Raw genomic sequence first — 18390 nt, 5'->3', positions numbered from 1 at the left:
CCTTACTGAAAAACCCCACCTTACCCCTAGACCAGCCCATAAAAACCCAGCTGTAACCCACCTCAGGGTCCAAGTCCCTGCTCCTGGGATCCCTGGGTGGCGCAGCGGTTTGGCGCCTGCCTTTGGCCCAGGGCGCGATCCTGGAGACCCGGGATCGAATCCCACATCGGGCTTCCGGTGCATGGAGCCTGCTTCTCCCTCTGCCTGTGTCTCGCCTCTCTCTCTCTCTCCCTGTGTGACTATCATAAAAAAAAAAAAAAAAAAAAAAATCCAAGTCCCTGCTCCTGTTATGTCAGGTGTACTTGGACCCAAGCTCAAGCTTGTTAATAAACCCTCATGTACTTGCATCGGTGTTGGCTCCTTGGAGGTTTTCTTGGATTTGCAATCTTGGGCACAAAACAGTCTTGCTGGGGAGACAAATTCCTGACCATCTTGAACCAGAAAAATCAAGGAGGGGTGGCCCAAGAGACATGTAGAGTGTGACAACTGTCCTGGTAGGAGGAGACTTCACACTGCCTACAGGGCCCCCGGGCATGAGGCTGAGTCCAGAGCTCCAGACTCTGGAGAAGGAGTCACCACCAAGAGCAGAGGTAAGCAGGCACAGAATTTGGGTGGGGAGGGGGGGTGGGGGGCAGACACCAAGTTGGAAAACATGCAGAGGAACCTAGGCCAAGGCTAAATATAAGGATGTCCCTCTCTGTCCCTTTGGTTTCCCCTTTTCACACATGTTAGATATTGGGACACAGTGTCTTCACTGTTCCCTTCTTTCAACCAGAAAGATCCCTAAGGCCACAAGGATTAGCTCTAAGAGTGAGAATAAACTGCATTTTACAGATGAGAAGCTCTTCTTCGATCTTGTCAAGACAACGGGGTCAAATTGAATCAGATATATTACTGATGTTCTCACAGCTTCATCACAAATTTGCTAATTAAATCCAGATTTTCCTGCTCTCCTTTGATTGTAGTAAACATTAATCTTACCTATTCTGTGACCTGTTAAGAATAAAATAAAGAGATGAGAAAGTAGAGGTGTGGCTAAAACAGGAAATTAAAATTTGCAAACAAAACCAAACAAAAACAGGAATGCGCTGGACCCAAGTGATCATAAAGCAGAGTTCCAAAAGAATAAACAAAGGAGCAGCAAGAAGGGTAGACCAGGCATAACAGTTGGCATAGCTAGAAACTCTAGCACTTGCACTTGAATCAAGGCTGTTGCCAGGGCATTCTGTGCTCATGGGCAGGAGCAGGAAATGGCAAGACTCTGGCTAGCAAATGTCAAGGCATTAAGTCTCAGACTTAATGAGCAAGGACTCTGGAACCAGACTGCCTAGATTCAAATCCATACTCTCCCACCACGATAGAATAATTACAAAAAAAATAGCCACATTTTTTCAACCCTCCTGATACTTATGCCCTTTGCAATTTAACTTCAGACCTAATCTCATTATTACTCCCCTCTTTGGATCTGGGCTGCCCTGGTGACTTGGTTGGCCCAGTCGAATATGACAAAAGTAATAGTACACCAGTTCCAAACCTAAGCATGTTTTCACTCTCTCGAGACTCAGCCACCATGTGAAGAAGCCTGGATTAGCCTGCTGGGCAATAAGAGAGACACATGGCCCAGATACCACCATTGCCCAAGGCAACAACCAGCCAATCCTTAGATATATGACTAAGTCCATCCTAGACCAGCCAATTCTCACCAACCCTCCAGTGAATCACAGACACAAGAACAGGCCAGTTGAGATTGGCTGAGCCTGGCCCAGATAAACTGAAGTATCTAGCTGACCAACAGACTCATGAACAATAATAAATGCTTATTATTTCAAGACACGGAGTTTTGGAATGATTTAGCATGTAGCAATACCTAACTAATATAGCCACTGGCTAATTCTTTGAATTTGGGCAATTTACTTAAACCTTCCAGACCTTGGTTTCTACATCTGCAATATGGTGATATTAAGTAATAATACACATTACCTCAAGGGAACATTGTGAGGATTACAGAGATGAATATATGTGAAGCACTTGGAATAGTGCCTATCACGTATCAGTAGCTACAATTTGTGGATTATTATCTGTGGAGCACTATGCTGAATATTTTCCATAAATTTTCTCATTGTGTCGTCACAAAAGCTCTATGAAACAAGTACTATTGTTGTTTACAGGTAAAACAGGGAAAAGTGAGGCTCTGAGAAATCCAGTAATGTGCTGAAGATCACTTGGCTAACAAGTAGCAGAAGTGGGACTGAATTCAGAGCCTGCTGTTTAAAGCTGGATCTACGTTGTCTGTGAAACTGCCTCTTTGAACTGGCAAGATGCAATAAGTTAGGACAGTGATACTCTCCAGCAAAGAATTCTCCCTTAAGTGGGGGCCTATTGCAAATAAAGGACTAATCAACACTTTGTTGCTTTTCTTGAAGTTTAAACCAAATCCTTGTCTAGATTGGTGACCAAAGCTTGGGAATCACCCACACTGTAAGTCAAGAGGTATCTTTTCTAGATGGAGATTCAAACTCCATTATCTAGCAGCTAACAGCATTACATCCCTCACCCTTGGGATCTCTCTTCTGTTATTTAAATTTCAAATCTTTCTTTTCTTCCCTAAAGCGATTTGAAGAACTGGACCAATTTAAAAGTTTCAGTGAAAGGGAATTACCTTGAGATCAGCCCTTAATATGCCCTGAACACCTTTCTCTCTTTACCTAACAGCTTCAGTTTTTAAAGTTCATTTAGCCCTATTGACTTAAGAAATATTGTTTTAAATCCTGTACCCACTTGTTGTCTTAACAGTCATGCTAATTATTCTCATTTAGAGTAAACGTTCACATACTTACTAAAATGCGTTAGTAAACAAAACTGCAAATTATATCCCTTGGATATCATTCCAAAGGAAGGAGCCAAAGGAAAAGGGCAGAAGTCAAGCAACAACCAAGGAAAAAGTCTGCATTGCCTGATATGGCCACAGGGAGGCAGCAGAGGGTGAAGGACCAGCCGGTGGGGAGAGGGGGCTTCCACAGTCCCTTGGAAGCAACAGCATTGACTTGGAAGGAGCATTAGCTGACCCCGATTAAAGGGAGTTGATGAATGGTTCAACCTTCGATTCCCTCACTCGAAATTCTGTAATGCTCTGCACATCAGATGATATACAATATGAAACAGCTCTACTATTCTTGAAAGAAATGTAGACTTAGAATCCGGTCCTTCCTTCCATTTTATTCAAAAAGGCAATAAATGATTTCTGGCTGATGCCTACTGTGTACAAGGCACTATGCTAAGTACTGGGAATCGATAATAATAGTAACTAATATGTATGGGACAATAACACTGTGCCAAACATTTCATTCAATATCCCCTATGAGAGGTGCACTCTTATATCTTGATTTTACTGGTGAGGGAACTGCCATAATAACTTCCCAAGATCATACAGAGAATGAGCCAGGATTCCGATCCTAAAATTTTGACCCAAAGACCAGGGCTGTGAACTGCTTTGCTGCAATCTGTTCTGCCCATCTTATCACGGTAAATAACATGGCTTGTGACCTTAAAGAGACCAGTCGAGGGGAAGGAAATAGCGTGAAGTGCGCTGTGCAGTATGGACCACAAAGTAAAAAGAGTGTGTCCTAGAATCACAGAAGTGGGAGAGATTAACTCTGTGCAGTAGACATCTGGGAAGGTTTCACTGAGGAGGTGATTATTTTTGCTGAATTTAGAGGAAGGCAGTCTTCTCCTTATCCACCCCCACCCCGAGTTTAAAAAAAAGAAAAAAGAGGAAGAGGAAGCCAGCATTCCAAGCAGAGAGAACAGCATGTGTGCGAAGGCCATCTAGGCAGGAGATAGGTCAGAGAGGGACTTGGGTCAGCTCACAGTGAGCATCAGATGCCATGGTCAGATCTGGACCTTCTCTTATGGTCAGAGTGGAACCCTGAAGGAGGTTTAATGCAGCCAGGACGTGCTCAGGTCTGGCCTTTATGGATGATGACAGGCGGTGTGGGAAATGAATGGGAGAAGCTGGGGGAAGGAGTGGACCAGTTGGAAAGTGGTCTTTATAGCTCAGACTGGAGAGAACAAAATGCTCCTCTAAAGAATTCTCCGTGAACCTGGAGAGAGGAGATGCTGGACTCAACCCATTTGCAAAATTGGATAAGATGACATGTGCAAGAGATGAGCCCAAACATGGGTGGCCAGCACTTCTGTGTTATCAGGTTAGAGGAATGGGAGGCAGTGCCTGTCTGTGAGGGATGATGATGACCTTGGTTTTGAATGTGTTATTTATGAAGAGCTTGTGGGACATCTAGGAAAGGTTTGGTAGGAAGCTGAAGGTTGTAATCTAAGCTTTTCTCCAGCTGGGTTTAAATCTAATCATTAACTCAAGAGCCATTTGCTGAATGCTTATATGGGAGGCCCTGCGGGGAGAAAGAGACCCGCCTAGTACCAGGAGCTTGCCAGCAGGTGCAAAAAGGCAGAGAGCAGGGATCTAAGTACTCCAGTTCGGGTAAGTATCAACAGCAGTGCTACAGGAAGGAGAGGCATCCATAATCAGACCCAAAGGCTCAGGGAAGTCTCCCCAGAAAGATCCTTGAGTTGGCCTTTGGAAGTTGCCCCCCTAGCTGATTAAGGAGGTGGAGGGTAGCGATGATGAGAGAAGGGGACACAGCAGGAAGGTGGTCCAGGATGAGAAAGTAAGGAAACTTGAAACAGTAACAGCAAATCTAGGAACTGGGACAGATTTGTTTTCAAGGGACTTGGGAGAGAGTAGGGAGAGAGGCCGGGGAGGCCAGCCACAGCCTACTTAGGAAATGCTTTGCCTGCTGAGCCAAAGTCTAAATATATTGGAGGCACTGGCTAGCAGTGCGATTGATCTTCAGGAAATCACTTAAACTCTTAGCCAGTCATTATAGCGTGAAAGTATTTTGAACGGACACCTGGGACACGTAAAGGTCAACAAAGAGCTGCTCTTCTCTCTTACGTGGACCTACCATCTTCAGCCACACCATGGAAGCGAAGGCCACTTTTTATGTGAGAGGGAGCATTAGGGGGATGAGGATAAGCCTTGAGGATGGTCTCACTGGACTGTGGGGCCTGCCCGCACACACTCCCGCCACTGAACGTCCGTCATCCCCATTCATTTCTCTCTCACTTGCTGATTACACCTGCCTTTTCCTACTCGCTGCCCACGTTTGCTTCCAAATACGCACATTGTGCCCTTGTACAGCCTCTGATCCAACCTTGTTCCTCAGGCCCCTCAATTCTGAATCCCTCCTGTAGTTGCCCACAGTCATTGGTCCCTTACACCTGGGCTTAGAGTGCGAATCCACCAGGTTTCCTCCCTGGCATCCCTGGAGTCTGGTCATTTACTCAGACTAACACTAGGGAAGAAATAAAAGCCAATAGAAGGTCCAGATCTGTGGACAAACAGATAATTCAAGAAAAGTGCTGGAGAAGATGGCAGTAGGAGGACCCTGAGCTCACCCCGTCCCACATTTTCAATAGATACCATCCACATCCAAGTCAATGCACCAGAGAGTACGGATAATTCACTAGAGAAGAAACTTTTAAATAGTGGTAACTGGGGAGGGGGAGCGGGGGGCAGGGAGGGAAGAGGATTAGGATAAGAAAGGCTATTGGCAAAGGAAGAGCAGTTATGATCCTTGCAAACCTACCCCCAGATTCCTTCAAGCCGAGCTCAACCCTCTTGTTCCCTCGGCCCATGGAATGGAGCAGCCTCATGTACAGACTGGCTTCCCGTAGCTCATCCCAGAGACTTCTACAAAATTATTTGAAAAAATACTCTTGAGTTCATACGAAATTCTAATGCAACTTAAAAATGGGCAAAAGTGAACATGCCCCCAAAGCCACCATCTAACTGACCACCTGAGGCAACTCAGCCAAGGGGGCCTCCCCTTGTGCTGTCAGAGGCCAAGCGGGGAACAGTTCACTGTGGGAGAAGGACATGGGCTCTCAGACCCAGGCTGACTGGGTCCATTTGACACAATAGCCACACACAAGTTGAGGCCATCATCAGCTAAAGGAAGTTGCCAGTCTTGGTGGCCACCCTCAGCACCTATCCCCTTCTCGTCAATTCTACCCAGGCACCAGACAAACATAGGCCTTTCACTTGTACCTCTGACTGTGACACGAGAGCTCTCCCATGTGTGGGGAGGGATCTCCGGAGGCCAGCTCCCCCACAAGGCTCTCCATGGCCTTTCCTCTTCCCTCTCCCTGACCACACGGCCCTTGCAGACAGGATCTCATATTTGCGTTTCATTTTTATTTTACAAGAATATATAACATGCTGAAACAGGGAAACAAGGATTGAGTACATCATTCCTATCGAGGAAACCAGCTCCATTGTCAATAATAAATAAATATTTAAACAGTGAGGGGTCCCTGACAGGCGCTAAGAGGTTCCCAGCACGTTCAGAGGTAGAGTCTGGTGGAGAGGGAGACAGTCAGGCTGCCTGCTCCTGCTGAGATTCTCCAGCAGAGGCAAACTGAAATTACGATAATAAATAACAGCAACAACACAACAGTAATAAAAATAATATGCCATGACAATTGTCACAAAACCGACAACACATTATAAATAATTTTCTCCCAGAGGACCTCATAGTGCGGAGAGAACAGTGTTGCTTTTCCTGGGGCATGAGGGGGCCGCCTGGTTCATTCACCTCCCTGGCCTGGGCTCCTGCAGAAGTCCCACCACAAAACGTGCATTTGGTGTTGCCCTGAGGTGACAAGCAGGTTCGGATTCCCGTCGTCATCATCATCATCATCATCATCATCATCATCATCGTCTTGGGGCTCTTCCAAGCAGTCTCTGTCCCCAGCTGCACCCCCAGGGTCCTAAGGTCTTCCAAGGGTCATCACAATCCCTGGCTTGACGTCCCCCAGAGACACCAGTAACACAGGAAAGAAATGGAAGGTTCCCCTTCCGCTCTGGGCATCTCTTTTTCCCCCTCTTCTCACACCCACCAAAAAGACTGGCTTGATTTCAATGGAACATTTGGGAACTGCCAAGAGATTTATGACCCTTTTCTCACTCACTCCACACTGCAGAGCACAGGCACTGGACTAGCTACTCACTGAGGGGCCCCGCGCCTTCCTCCTCATGGGCTCTATGTTCAAGGGCAGCCCGGAGCCGAGAGGGCACAGCCCAGCAACAGGCCCTCACGGGCTCTGCTCAGGTGGACCTTGCTGCAAGCACAGGGTCAGGGACCCCCTGCAAAGGTCACCAAGAGCACCAGGATGAATTTCACAGGAGCGAGATGGCCCCATTTCCAGGCTCTCTACTGATGCAGAAAGGGGCTCAAATGGCCAGTTTTTGAGGTATTAAAAAAAAAATCTCATTTTGGGCAAGCGTCAAATTGGTTCTCTGGCCTTGAGAAGACCGTGAGGCTGGACACAGGAATGTGGAGAAGTGCAAGCGAAGGGAGCCTCGGGCGGCCGGGAGGTGGGTGAGGAGGACAGAGCAGGAAGGCACCACATCCGCAGCTGCCTTCTGGGCCCCGGGACGGCCGGGAGCTAGGAATACAGGAGGCGGCCCGAGTGAGTCAGCTCCTCACCAGCCCCAAGAGCCCGTCTGGTTGCCCTGCTCGGGCTCGTTTTCAAGTTCCCTTTTCCATGCTTCCCAAACCACCCCAAATACGTCCTGCCCCGGGGAGAATGACAAGAGCCAGCGATGGCTCCTGCACCACTTTTCCTTGCCCCGGACAACCCTCAGCTTCAGCCCCTATCCACTGGGATGCCCACTGGAAGTGGGGGTGCGGGCCCCTCTCCTGCATGGAATCCAGTCCCACAGTATCTGGAGGAGAAGGTGCTTCCCAACCAGGCTGCCGGATGGGCTTTTTTCCGTCACTGTCCTCTCGGGCTCGCTCGGTAGAATCTGCCTCAGGGATGGGTGACTCCACCTCTCTTCCCGGCCGGCTCCCTCACTGCCAGGAGGCTCAAGTGTGTAAGGGCTCCGCTGGGCTGCAGCCGGACTGGGAAGCAGAGGCGGCCGACGCTTGGGCAGCCAGGTCACGGTAGGCAGGTGACTTCAGGAAGCGCGGGTAGGAGTCCTTCTCCATCAGGGTGCGGATCTTCCCCTGAGCCACGTCAAAGCACGTGGCCGTGGCAGCCTGCAGGTTCTTCTCGGTCAGCTCCCTGGTCTCGTGGTCTATGTTCACCTGTGGGAAGGAAGGCCAGCACATGGTGGGTCAGGGGTGGGCAAGGCACAGGGTCCAGAAGGCCAAGGGGGGCCTGACCAGCAGGTGCAGCAGGGGAAAGAATAGCCGATTCTGAACCAGGAAGCTGCGGTCTCCTGAGCTGACCCTTAACTAACTGGCTTTTCAGCTCTGGGCCTGTCTGAAGATCCAGTGTCCGCCCTCCAATCTCTCAAAGTTATCAAGGAGGTATTAAGGACGTATACAAATCTAACACCTTTTTGTCCCCGCCTCTGGACCTCCCTGGTGCAGTTCCCCATCGCCTCTCTCCTAAGGCCAATGCCAGAGCCTGCTAACTGGTCTCTCTCTCCTCGGCCCTCAGGCCTGCGGTCTGTCCTCCAGCCAGCGGCCAGGGTGAGCCCTTTTAAGCCCTCAAGTCAGCTTGCCAGCAGCAGCGTTGTCCTCCGATATCACTCAGAGGAAAAGCCAAAGCGCGTGCTGGACCCACATCTGGTCACCTGCCTGACCTCATCTACCCTTCCTTCCTCCCTCTCCGTGCTCCACAGGAGCCCACTGCCTGGTGGCTTTTGCACTTGCCACTTCCTGTGTTGGAATGTTCTTCTCTCCTTTCTCTTAGGCATCTGTTCATTTGTCACCCTGTGGGACAGCCTGCCCCTACTCCGGTGCTCCCTTTCAAAACCTGCTTTCTTTGGATCAGAACATGTACCATCACCTGACGTGTGTTTATTCATTTAATCGGTTATTGTCATCTTCCCTCCTTAGGGAAGAGACCTTTTGTCCCTGCTACGTCCCCAATGACTGTAACAGTTTCTTGCATGTAATTGGTGCTCAGTAAGTCTTTGTGGAAGAACGTGGAAAAAATCAAAGTGCCCAGAAAATGCAATACAACGCATGGTACCAAAGCAAGGCATCGCTATTCTCTCTCCACAAGGTGGCCTCACTCGCCTTGGGAATGCTGGTGTCAGGCAGCAGAGACCTGACTGAAGGCGCAAAAATTCAGGGCCCCGCAGACCAGCCAGCCTGAGGCAGGTCACCCAGGGGACTGAGGCAGGTCACACAAGGTCCCCAGGTTGACTGGTCTCCCCACTCATGTGTTTTGAGCCTTTAAAAAGGCCTTAGTTGGCAAAAGTGGGTATGGACAGAAGCCAAAACACCCACCCAGCCACCTAACCCCATCAGTGAGTCTGAGGGGAATAGCACCCAGGAGAGGCAGAGAGCCTGCTTTCCTAGTCTCTGGCCACACAAGCCCATTCACCCCTGTGCCAAATAAGATCACTCTCTCAGCTCAACCCTGCCCCGGCTGGATACCTCCCCATCCCCAATCCTCAGCGGGGAAAGGGGCAGGCAGGGGCTAGAGGACCCACAGAACATGCTAAGGCTCTGACCTCTTTAGGGGCTTCACTGCGGATGAATTCCTCAAAGATCTTGTGAGCCCGGGAGGCCAGCTTGGCAGCAGATCGGAGCTTCTTAAACTCTTCACAGGCCAGCCAGAACTCCAAGTTTTCCTCACTGAACTCTGTCTTCAGGAAAGCGTGGAAGGCAGCCACTCCATCTGGGGTTGAGGGGAGAGAGGGAGAAACAGGTCAGATAGCAGGACAGCGGGGAATAAAAGAAGAAAGACAGCAATTGTAGTTAATGGTTCTATTTTTAGGATGTAATTTTCTTGAACAAGGACCTGCCTTTGTATTCTGAACAGAGGCTGGCACACTAGGGGATCATTATTATTATTACTACGACTATTATTTTGCCCACGCTTTTCAGAATCCCTCAGGCTGGCTCCAAAGCACATGGGTACACATGTGCCATCCGCAGACAGACACAACGGGGTCCTACTCACTTTTACTGCTCAGTAGCGAGTCAAAGGACTCTTTCCACCCCAGCACATCTTCTGAGAAGTTTCTGCTAAAAAAAAAAAAATATATATATATATATATAATAAATAAACAAATAGCCAAGATTTTAATTTAAAAAACCCAACATACTAATGCACAGCATAAATCCTAGAACTCTGATGGGAGTTGTATGTTCACACAGAGATTTGCTCAGTGATTATTGGAGCCAACTTCTCGAACCCTTAGTTGAGGCCGCAGGTATTTTTCTGGAGGACAATTCAGTAATGAGAAACCAAAGCCAGGGACCTTCCGGCCCTCAGTAAATAACTCTCAGACTGTCTCTTCACTGTCAAAAATCATTTCTATTCTTCTGACTCTGAGCTTTGTTTTCTACACTTCGCCCAGGAAGTAAGGGCTTCATGGAATAGAGGTTAAGTCTAGCCATAACCCCAGAGCCTAGAGCAGCACCTGGCACCACTAATGTTAATTATGAAAGGGCTTATAGCCAAAGTGCATGCTAATGGAAGCAGAATCACTGACCGAAAAGCCTCAAGTGTTCTTAGACCCCGTCCTAGACCTGGTTGCATGGATAATGACGTCTCCAGGTGGGAGAGTCTGGTAACTGGACATTCCCACCTTCTAGGACACAGCTGTTGGTGGCCTCAGAACCCTGGAGCCACCTACCCAGTCACCCATAGCAGACCAGCAGGAAGCTTCACCAAAATCTCCAGGAAGGGGTCACCAGGGCCCACCCTTGCATGTCCTAGTTTCTCCTTGTATTTTCTCTCTTGTGGCTGTTTTCCTAAATCTGGCTCCCTCCCCCCTAGGGCCCTAGGCTGGCTTGCAAGACTTACCCATCTCTGCTGTGTTTGCTGCTCCACTCGAACTTGCCAACATTCCCAGTATCTGAGCCCAGCTCTGATTTGTGAAGAAAGATCCCCAGTCGTGTCTTGAACTCTTTGGCTCTGGAAGACAAAGCAGGAACATGTAGGCATCCTACATTTGCTCAGCCAGGGCAAAAAGGTTTATGGGATCCCGAGGAGTTTGGGGCTGGTGCCACCCTAATTCCGGCCTCAAGGGTTCCTGGGAAACTTCGGCTGTTCCCAGGGCTTAAACTTTGCTTGTCTGTTAACAGCGAAAGTCATGTTTCAGCTGTTCTTCAGCAGGACTTACACTTTCTGAGTTCAGGGCACAGCACTGAACTCGGGTTCCCCCCCACCCCCATTTAAGCACACTGCTCTATCTTTGTGCCTGTTGATTAGCAGAAGGCCGGTGGGCACCCTCTAGACTTGTCCTGAATATTTCTCGAACTGTGTGGAAATTGATTCCTGCTTCCACCTTCTTCGCCTTTTCCTTCCCAGCCATCAGCTCCAGCAAGGCCTAGAGGTGGTTGAGTAGCTCCCTGGGGAGTGGGCACATCCGTCACGGGTGGACCCCCCCCCCCAAAAAAAAAAACCCTCCCTGCCTTCTCAGGGCCCCGCCAGGGGCATGCTCCCAGGTCTGGGCTGTAGACTTAAGAAACTAGAAAAGGGAACTCTGCCCGCCGATGCCAATGTGCTCTTCCTGCAGCCGGTCTTCAGCAGGTCACCTGAGGACTGCCACTGGTCAGAGGATGGGGGATGACAGTCCACGGTGATTCCTCTGCTTCCCGCTGCTTTTCCTTCCCCCTTCTCTTGGCCCGTGGCTCCTCTAAGGCTCTAAGGGAAGCCCCTGAGAATGTGGAACCTCTGCTTCTCTACTCGAGTCGCTCGAGTCCCCCCGAGCCCGTCCGCCCGACTCCCGAGGGACTGGCGGGACCTTCCTGCGGGCGGCCGGCAAGCTCCGGGGACGAGCTCTCTTACCTCTCCAGGCAGGTGGTGGGGAAGGCGGCCAGGGTGCGGCACATGGCTGCGGGCTCGGGGCAGCACGCCGTGGAGAGGATGGTGACGGGCTCCAGCGGTCACCACGAACCACCGCGGACGCCGGGCGGCAGGAGGGCAGGGGCGGCGGCGGCACGCGGCGAGCCCGGGCCTGGCGGGGCTGCACTCGTCGACTCGCGCCTACCGCGGCTTTTATTCCCTCGGAGGGAGCGGGGCGGGGCCGAGCGCCGCCGACCAATCGGAGGGCGGTGGGGGCGTGGCCGGGAGCTCGAGGGGCGGGGCGTCCGCAGGGGCCCGCGGCGCGGCGCACGCGGCTGCGGCTCCCCCCGGCTGAGCGGGCTGCGGAGCGAGCAGCGGCGGGAAGTCACACGGCCCGAGAAGCGCCCACTCGGCTCAGTCGGAACAAAACCCGGAGGCCTCTCGTAAAAGCCGAAAGCCGACTCCGCGGTAGCCGCCGGATCCGCGGGGGGCGGGGGGGGGGGCGCGTTGGGGATGGGCACACCGTGCGGATCTCGCACTGCCTGCGCCTGAACCTGCGCCGTCCTGACCGACGGCAGCCAGGGCTGCGAGCCCCGCAAGACGACGCCACCGTGACCCTGATAACCCCCGTTTGCTGTGCTCCTCCCGGAGCGGTCGGTCAAGGGGGCCAAGTCAGCCCTTTACTGCAGCTCCTCATCTCATCACCCGTTTCACAGATAAAGAAACTGAGTCAGAAAGTTAAAGGGACTTGCGCAAGATCAGAGGGTTGGAACTGGCAGACAAACGGCCGGGGGGGGGGGGGGGCCTCTTTAGGGAGCATCGGTGTGCCAGGCGTTTTTACTGAGTTAGGACGAGCGAGGTAAAAGAATTTGCTCAGCGTTTCACGACTAGTGTTATGCCAGCATTCAAATACGAATTTACCACGCTTTTGCCACTGCCCTCCCAGCCAAAATTAGAATCCCAGCACCTCTGTAAGCTCATGAATGATCCTGGGTTCAAGCAGCAGCTAGTTCAGTGTCTTATCTCTGAAGTCCAGGTAGTAAATGCCCTCCCTCTCTCCCAGCCTTCCCATAAAGGCCTCACAGCAGCCCTCCCCACCCACCGTGGCTCCTCCGTTCCCCTTGGGATTGCTATTTAATGAGGCTGCGTGTGAGGTTTGCAATGTGGAATCCAGAGCTGGATTTCCAGGTTTCACATCGTGGCTTCACCACGTACTGATGGGAGACCTTAGGGCAGCTTCTTAACTTTTCTGTGCCTCACTTTCCTTATCTCTAAGATGAAAATAGGATGCACCTATTTCTTAAAGATGTGAAGACTTAAAGATGTGAAGTTCTTAGTCTGAGTTCCCCCAGGAGGCAGGAAACAGTACCCTTGAGGTAGCCTTGCTGGGGAGAGTTCTCAGACCAGAAAGGGAGTGGGGGAAACAGGGCTGGGCAGAGGGAGGCATTCGGTGTCATGTTTGCTGCAACTAGACAGCCCAGTTGGCCCCAGGGGCTGCCCTCATTGAAGCAAGGGGGCAGGCGTTTGTACCCCACAATGAGCACTCACTGGATGTGGTTGCCCCAAGAACATGACTTAAATTTAAGCAAGGCAAGCTGTTAAGGCCAAAGGGGCTGTGCTGGCAGCCTACAGCAGGCAACAGGCTGAGGATGAGGGCATAGGTCCCAAACAGGGGTTGGTGGTGGTGTGCCAACAAGGTGCTGAGGTCAGTGCTGAACACATAGTTAGCGCTCAATAAATGTTAGCTCTTGGGTTTATTGACTGGGGAAATGGGAATTGCTAGACAATGGAAACGCAGTATGGTTTTTGGGTCTTTTGGAATTGTGGTTTTCAGTTCATGAGGGCTATCTAAGAGGTGCCATTCTTCAGCAAGGCCTAGAAATAAAGGGTCAGGGGAGGGAGAGAGACAAGAGGAGAAAAGGTCCCTACCTGAGGAGCTGGGTGAGACAGCCCAGAAAAGCTGGTCAGGGAAGGAAAAGTTAAAACCACAAAGCGGGGAGGGACACCTGGGTGGCTCAGTGGTTGAACATCTGCCTCCAGCTCAGGTCGTGATCCTGGGGTCCTGGGATCCGTTCCCATGTCAGGCTCCCTGCATGGAGCCTGCTTCTCCCTCTGCCTGTCTCTGCCTCTCTCTCTCTCTCTCTCTCTCTGTCTATCATGAATAAATAAATAAAATCTTTTTAAAAATTAAAAATAAAATAAATAAAACTACAAAGGGAGAGAGAACAGGAAGTCCTGCAGATAGCAGTTGAGCAAAAGAGGCCCAAATCAGAACAAGGGGGGGGGGTCATCTGTCAAAGCAGATCCTCCTGTTAAGCCAGGGCCTACAGAAGATGACCCAGTTAGTCAAAACATTATGCACTTTGAAGAGTGTAGTCAAACCTTCCCCACTCTCCCTGGGGGTTAGTAGACAGAGGCAGGTGTGGAGCAGCTCACACATTGGCAGCACCATCTTCAGATGCCAGCAGCCCACCTTCACCTCCATCATGGGCTCTTCCTTTCTCACAAGTGCAAAGCTGAGTTTTAGTGGGCACAGGGAGAGGGCTGAGGGTTCTGATGTGCAGCCAGGCAATGGAATGATGCCTTTTGAACATCTGTGTTTCTCAGCCCAATCCTCCATCCAGCCAAGGAAGCAGCCCCCCCCCCCCCCCCCGCCGCAACAGCAGCAGGACGTTCTGCTGGAGGAGTTGGTCAGTTGAGGTGAGGCCTGATGTTTCACCCGTGCTGCTCAGGCTCCAGTACGAGATTGTATTATGCAGCTGCCAGGTGGGGATGTGGGTGGTATCTGCGACAGTTTTTCTTCAGGCAACGAAAACAAGTTTATGGATGGATCGAATGCCAGGTCTTGCCCTCAGTAGCACCATGTTGGAATCAGCCCAGATGTAGCCACATAACAACAATAGTGGCGATTATGCACAGAATCTACCTAAACCTTCCTGTTCTGTCTACATCCCTGTGAATAGGCCAGAGGAGCCTTTTAATTTCCATTTTGCAGACAGCAAAACAACCAGTGCCTAAGGTGCCCTCACTTAAGTGCCCTGGATCTGGAAGCAGCTGAGACGTGGCCAGCTCTCCAGATTCCTGAGCTGGCGCTTTCTCCTACTTGACAAAGAAAGCAAAAGAGGCAAGAGAGACAAAGCGGTGCGTGCAGTCTGGCAAATCCAATCCAAGAGCACAAAGGCCAGGGCTCAAGAGGGAGAGCCTTTCTGAGTTCAACCTGCCTCCCGGTTGCCATGGTTACCTCTTCAGTTTCCAGGCAGAAACTTTTTGAAGTTCACAATGTATCCCAAATTCTCTTCCCAGCAGGTAGGCTGGTTCATGTCTGCAATTTCACTAATGACTCGACAGTTGCTGTAAATCCAGCAAATTGAGCCCACCTGTGCACTGGCTTTGACATGAACCTGACCTCATTTTTTTTTTTTTTTTTTTTTTTGCCCAGCACTGGCCACACAGCTGTGCTGTCTTTCATGGAGGGTGTGGGGACAGGGTTCCGCAGCCTGGGTCATCTGGGATAGGGATTAAATACCCCAGGCTGTCCCAGCCCAGGGTCTTCCACTTGCCTCTTCTCCTCTGCCTCCCCACACTCCCCCCCCAACCCAGCACCATGCTACCTCCCCAGCAGAAGTCCACAGAGGACCTTTACCTGCTGGAAGTGGTCAGGGGAAATGGATTCCCTTTCTTGACTTCTGATTTGGCACAAACCATCTCCACAGGGGTCTAGATGTTCCCAATTCAATCATCGATCTACCAAAAAATATTAAGAATTTATTGTGTTCCCTCACTGGTGGGGAAATTGCACAGCTTTTAGACTCTTCACTGAGTTTAATGACCTTCTTCTTCTTTTCTCCCTGAGGAAATGGAACTAGCATAGCAGAGAAGGAGAGGTGAAAGGAAGTTATGGACAGTCCTTGCAAGCGAAGTCCAGGAAGGGGAGAGTTCAGGGAGAGTCTGCAGTATTGAAAGAGGAGTGAGTGGGGTTTGACCAGGATGGAATAGAGCCAGAACCCTCCGAACATGTAGGAAGGAGCAGGCTCCAAGTGGGAGGAAAGAGCTAAGAAAAGCCAGTTGTAGTTTGGCAGTGCGGAAAGATTTAGGAATCCCCTATATACAGCAGAGGCTCTCAAGCATGTAGGATGCACAACTGGATGTCAACTGTTTGGTAGAAGCATAAAAACAGCAGAAGCAGCACACATGGTGAGGCAGCTGAGTCAGGAGAGAGAGAGAGCCTCTGAAGATGTGAAAGAGGGGCCATCGTCCTGGAGGGTCATGGCCAAAACTACGGGGGGGGGGGGGGGTGCGCCCTCCTCTCGTGGGCAGCAGGGGCAGGGGAGGAGTTGCAGGAGCTCAGCCTGGATACAGCAAACAATTGTTTTTCCCCAGCCATCCTTCAGAGCACTGGGGACAGCTCACTTGGATGGCTGTTTTATTCTTCTCCCATTCTCTTCCTTCTTCCTCTTCCCTGTCTGGGAGGAGCTCTGGGGGAATGGAAATTTGGGAGGCCTGCTTTTCTTTCCCCCAACGAGCCCAATGGACCCCTAGCATCCAAGGCAGGGCAGTCTCAGCCCCTTGGGGAGGGGGCTGAAACGTGTCAGTGGTACTCGCGGCTTGTAGGAGCATGTCTAGACTCCTCTGCGTGGAATAGAAGGCTCTGACCACCTGATCTCACATCCTCCATCTCACACCCTAACACCCAGCCAAACTCAGCAGTTGGCAGATTCCCCCAGTTCCACACTGCCTTGCACCTACAAAGCCCCGAGTATGAGGTTCTCTTGGCCTAAAGGTCCCTCCCCTCTCTGTACTGCTCATTTTCTTTTTTTTTCTTTTTCTTTCTCTCTCTCTCTCTCTTTTTCTTTTTCTTTCTTTCTTTCTTTTTTTTTTTTTTGGTACTGCTCATTTTCAAAGAAATTACCTTCATGCTCCTTCCAGCCAGCCCCCACCTACCCCACCATCAGAGGCAACCTCTATTCTTACTTCTAGAACCAAAGGACCAGCATCGACTCTTCTTGACTTTTTAACTTAATTTTACTGCCTAATTTTGATTTGCAGTCTGTCTCCTCACGAGCTCCCAGAGGGTGGAGACCATTGCCTTGGTCTCCAGCCCCTAGCGTCATGTCCAGTTCAGCGTGTGTTCCAAATAAATGTTGGCTAGATGGATAGCTCGTTGCAACACAGATTGCAACAGCTGGCATTTATTGTACACCTACTATGTGCCAGGCCCAGGCTCTGTTCTGTGTGTTTTTCCCTGAATTATCTTTCAGCGCTCATGAGTGCCCCGTAAGATGATTACTGTCTTGTCCTCATTCTACACTTGAAGCAGAGATTGGTTAAGTAACTGGCCTCGGGTCGCACAGCTACTTAGTGAACCAGGTTTTGATCTCAGATGGTCCACCTCCAGAAGCTGTGTTCCCGGCACACATCCTTCTCCAGAAGGCAGAATTTGCTCACCAGGAGAAGAATAAAGCATAAGTTTGGGAAATCATGACAGGATGCTATAACTCCTTGAGCTGTCTTCCGTAACTTCCTCTTATATTTCCTCTCCCTCCCACCATACATTCATTTCTCACCATGCACATCTTCCGCTCTCTATCTTTGCCCTTAGCATCTGTCGTCACTGGCTCTGGGCTTTTCTGCGTCTTCAGTCCCTCATCTATGCAGTTCCCAAGTACAGCTGCAGAGAATCCCTTTTTCTGCTGAAGTCCTTCCATTAATAGCTGGGCTCTGACTTCTCTTGGCAAGGAAACTCAGAGCGCCGTTGCTTTGCCCTGCCACCCCTACCAGCTGTGCTTCCCATCCCTCTTTGCTCATGTGGGAGCCTGGTTCCCACCTGGAGGGAGCCCTGGGGCAGCTTCCAAGGGAGGCAGATCTTCAGCTCCCAAGGTCTTGGGGATATGTTGGGCCCCGGGGACCTTGGCTCGTCTTCAGCCTCCTGGGAGCCTGCCTGCTGATAGATGGAGCGTTCAGTGTTTATGCTTTGATGAATCTTAAAGGCTGGCTCTGGCCCTTCATAGACCCTTTGCTGGGTGTTTCGTGGCCTGACCTGCACACAGAGGCTTGCCCTCCTGGCTGCGAGGGTCTGTCCCACCCCACACCCTAACCCACCATCCGCCTGCCTCAGACCCCCGAATCCTCCCCGCAGCATGACTGTCCCCAGCCCGTCTGCACACTCATCCCTTGCTACCTCCGCTCTCACATACGAATGCTCCTGCCATCGTTTTGATGCCTTCCCTAAAGTATCAACTAAATTGATGGCAATAAGCGAGCCCCATCTCATCCTAAGCCTGCAAAATAAGAGAAGTACTCAAGAATCCTGGGTTTCTAAATGACTTCCTCTTTCTCACCCTTCCTCCTCATCTCTGTTCACTTTTGTCACGAATGTCATATTTCTGAAAGGATTTCACTTCCACTCACTGAGCATAGGAACAAGTTTATCAAAATGTGAATTCTTCTCATTTAATAATTCGTCATCCTAAGGCACTACTTAGGATGAAAGATCAGGGGAGAACAAGGGACGTCGGGGATTTGCACACTACCGAAAAGTGATCTTTGCAATTCCAA

General features: G+C 50.5%; 1 protein-coding gene across 2 annotated transcripts; it reads right to left on the bottom strand.

Moving 5' to 3' along the window:
• Positions 1-6251: 6251 nt before the first annotated feature.
• On the bottom strand, positions 6252-12048 carry RGS16 (regulator of G protein signaling 16). 2 transcript variants are annotated; one of them, XM_026001139.2, is made up of 5 exons: positions 11839-12048; positions 10852-10962; positions 10003-10067; positions 9551-9717; positions 6252-8168 (listed from the first exon to the last, which is right to left on the bottom strand). In XM_026001139.2, the coding sequence occupies exons 1-5, from the start codon at positions 11880-11882 to the stop codon at positions 7947-7949; spliced, it is 609 nt and encodes a 202-aa protein (XP_025856924.1). In that variant the 5' UTR covers positions 11883-12048; the 3' UTR covers positions 6252-7946. The 2 variants fall into 2 exon arrangements, with proteins under 2 accessions (XP_025856924.1, XP_025856927.1); XM_026001142.2 differs by having other exon boundaries at positions 10003-10064; positions 11839-12024.
• Between the last annotated feature and the right edge of the window lie 6342 nt (positions 12049-18390).

The sequence above is a fragment of the Vulpes vulpes genome, chromosome 13 (genome assembly GCF_048418805.1).
Source record: "Vulpes vulpes isolate BD-2025 chromosome 13, VulVul3, whole genome shotgun sequence".
In the NCBI taxonomy this organism is placed as follows: Eukaryota; Metazoa; Chordata; class Mammalia; order Carnivora; family Canidae; genus Vulpes; species Vulpes vulpes.
The sequence above is the reverse complement of the archived record's forward strand: the minus strand, read 5'-3'. Positions and strand labels throughout refer to the sequence as shown.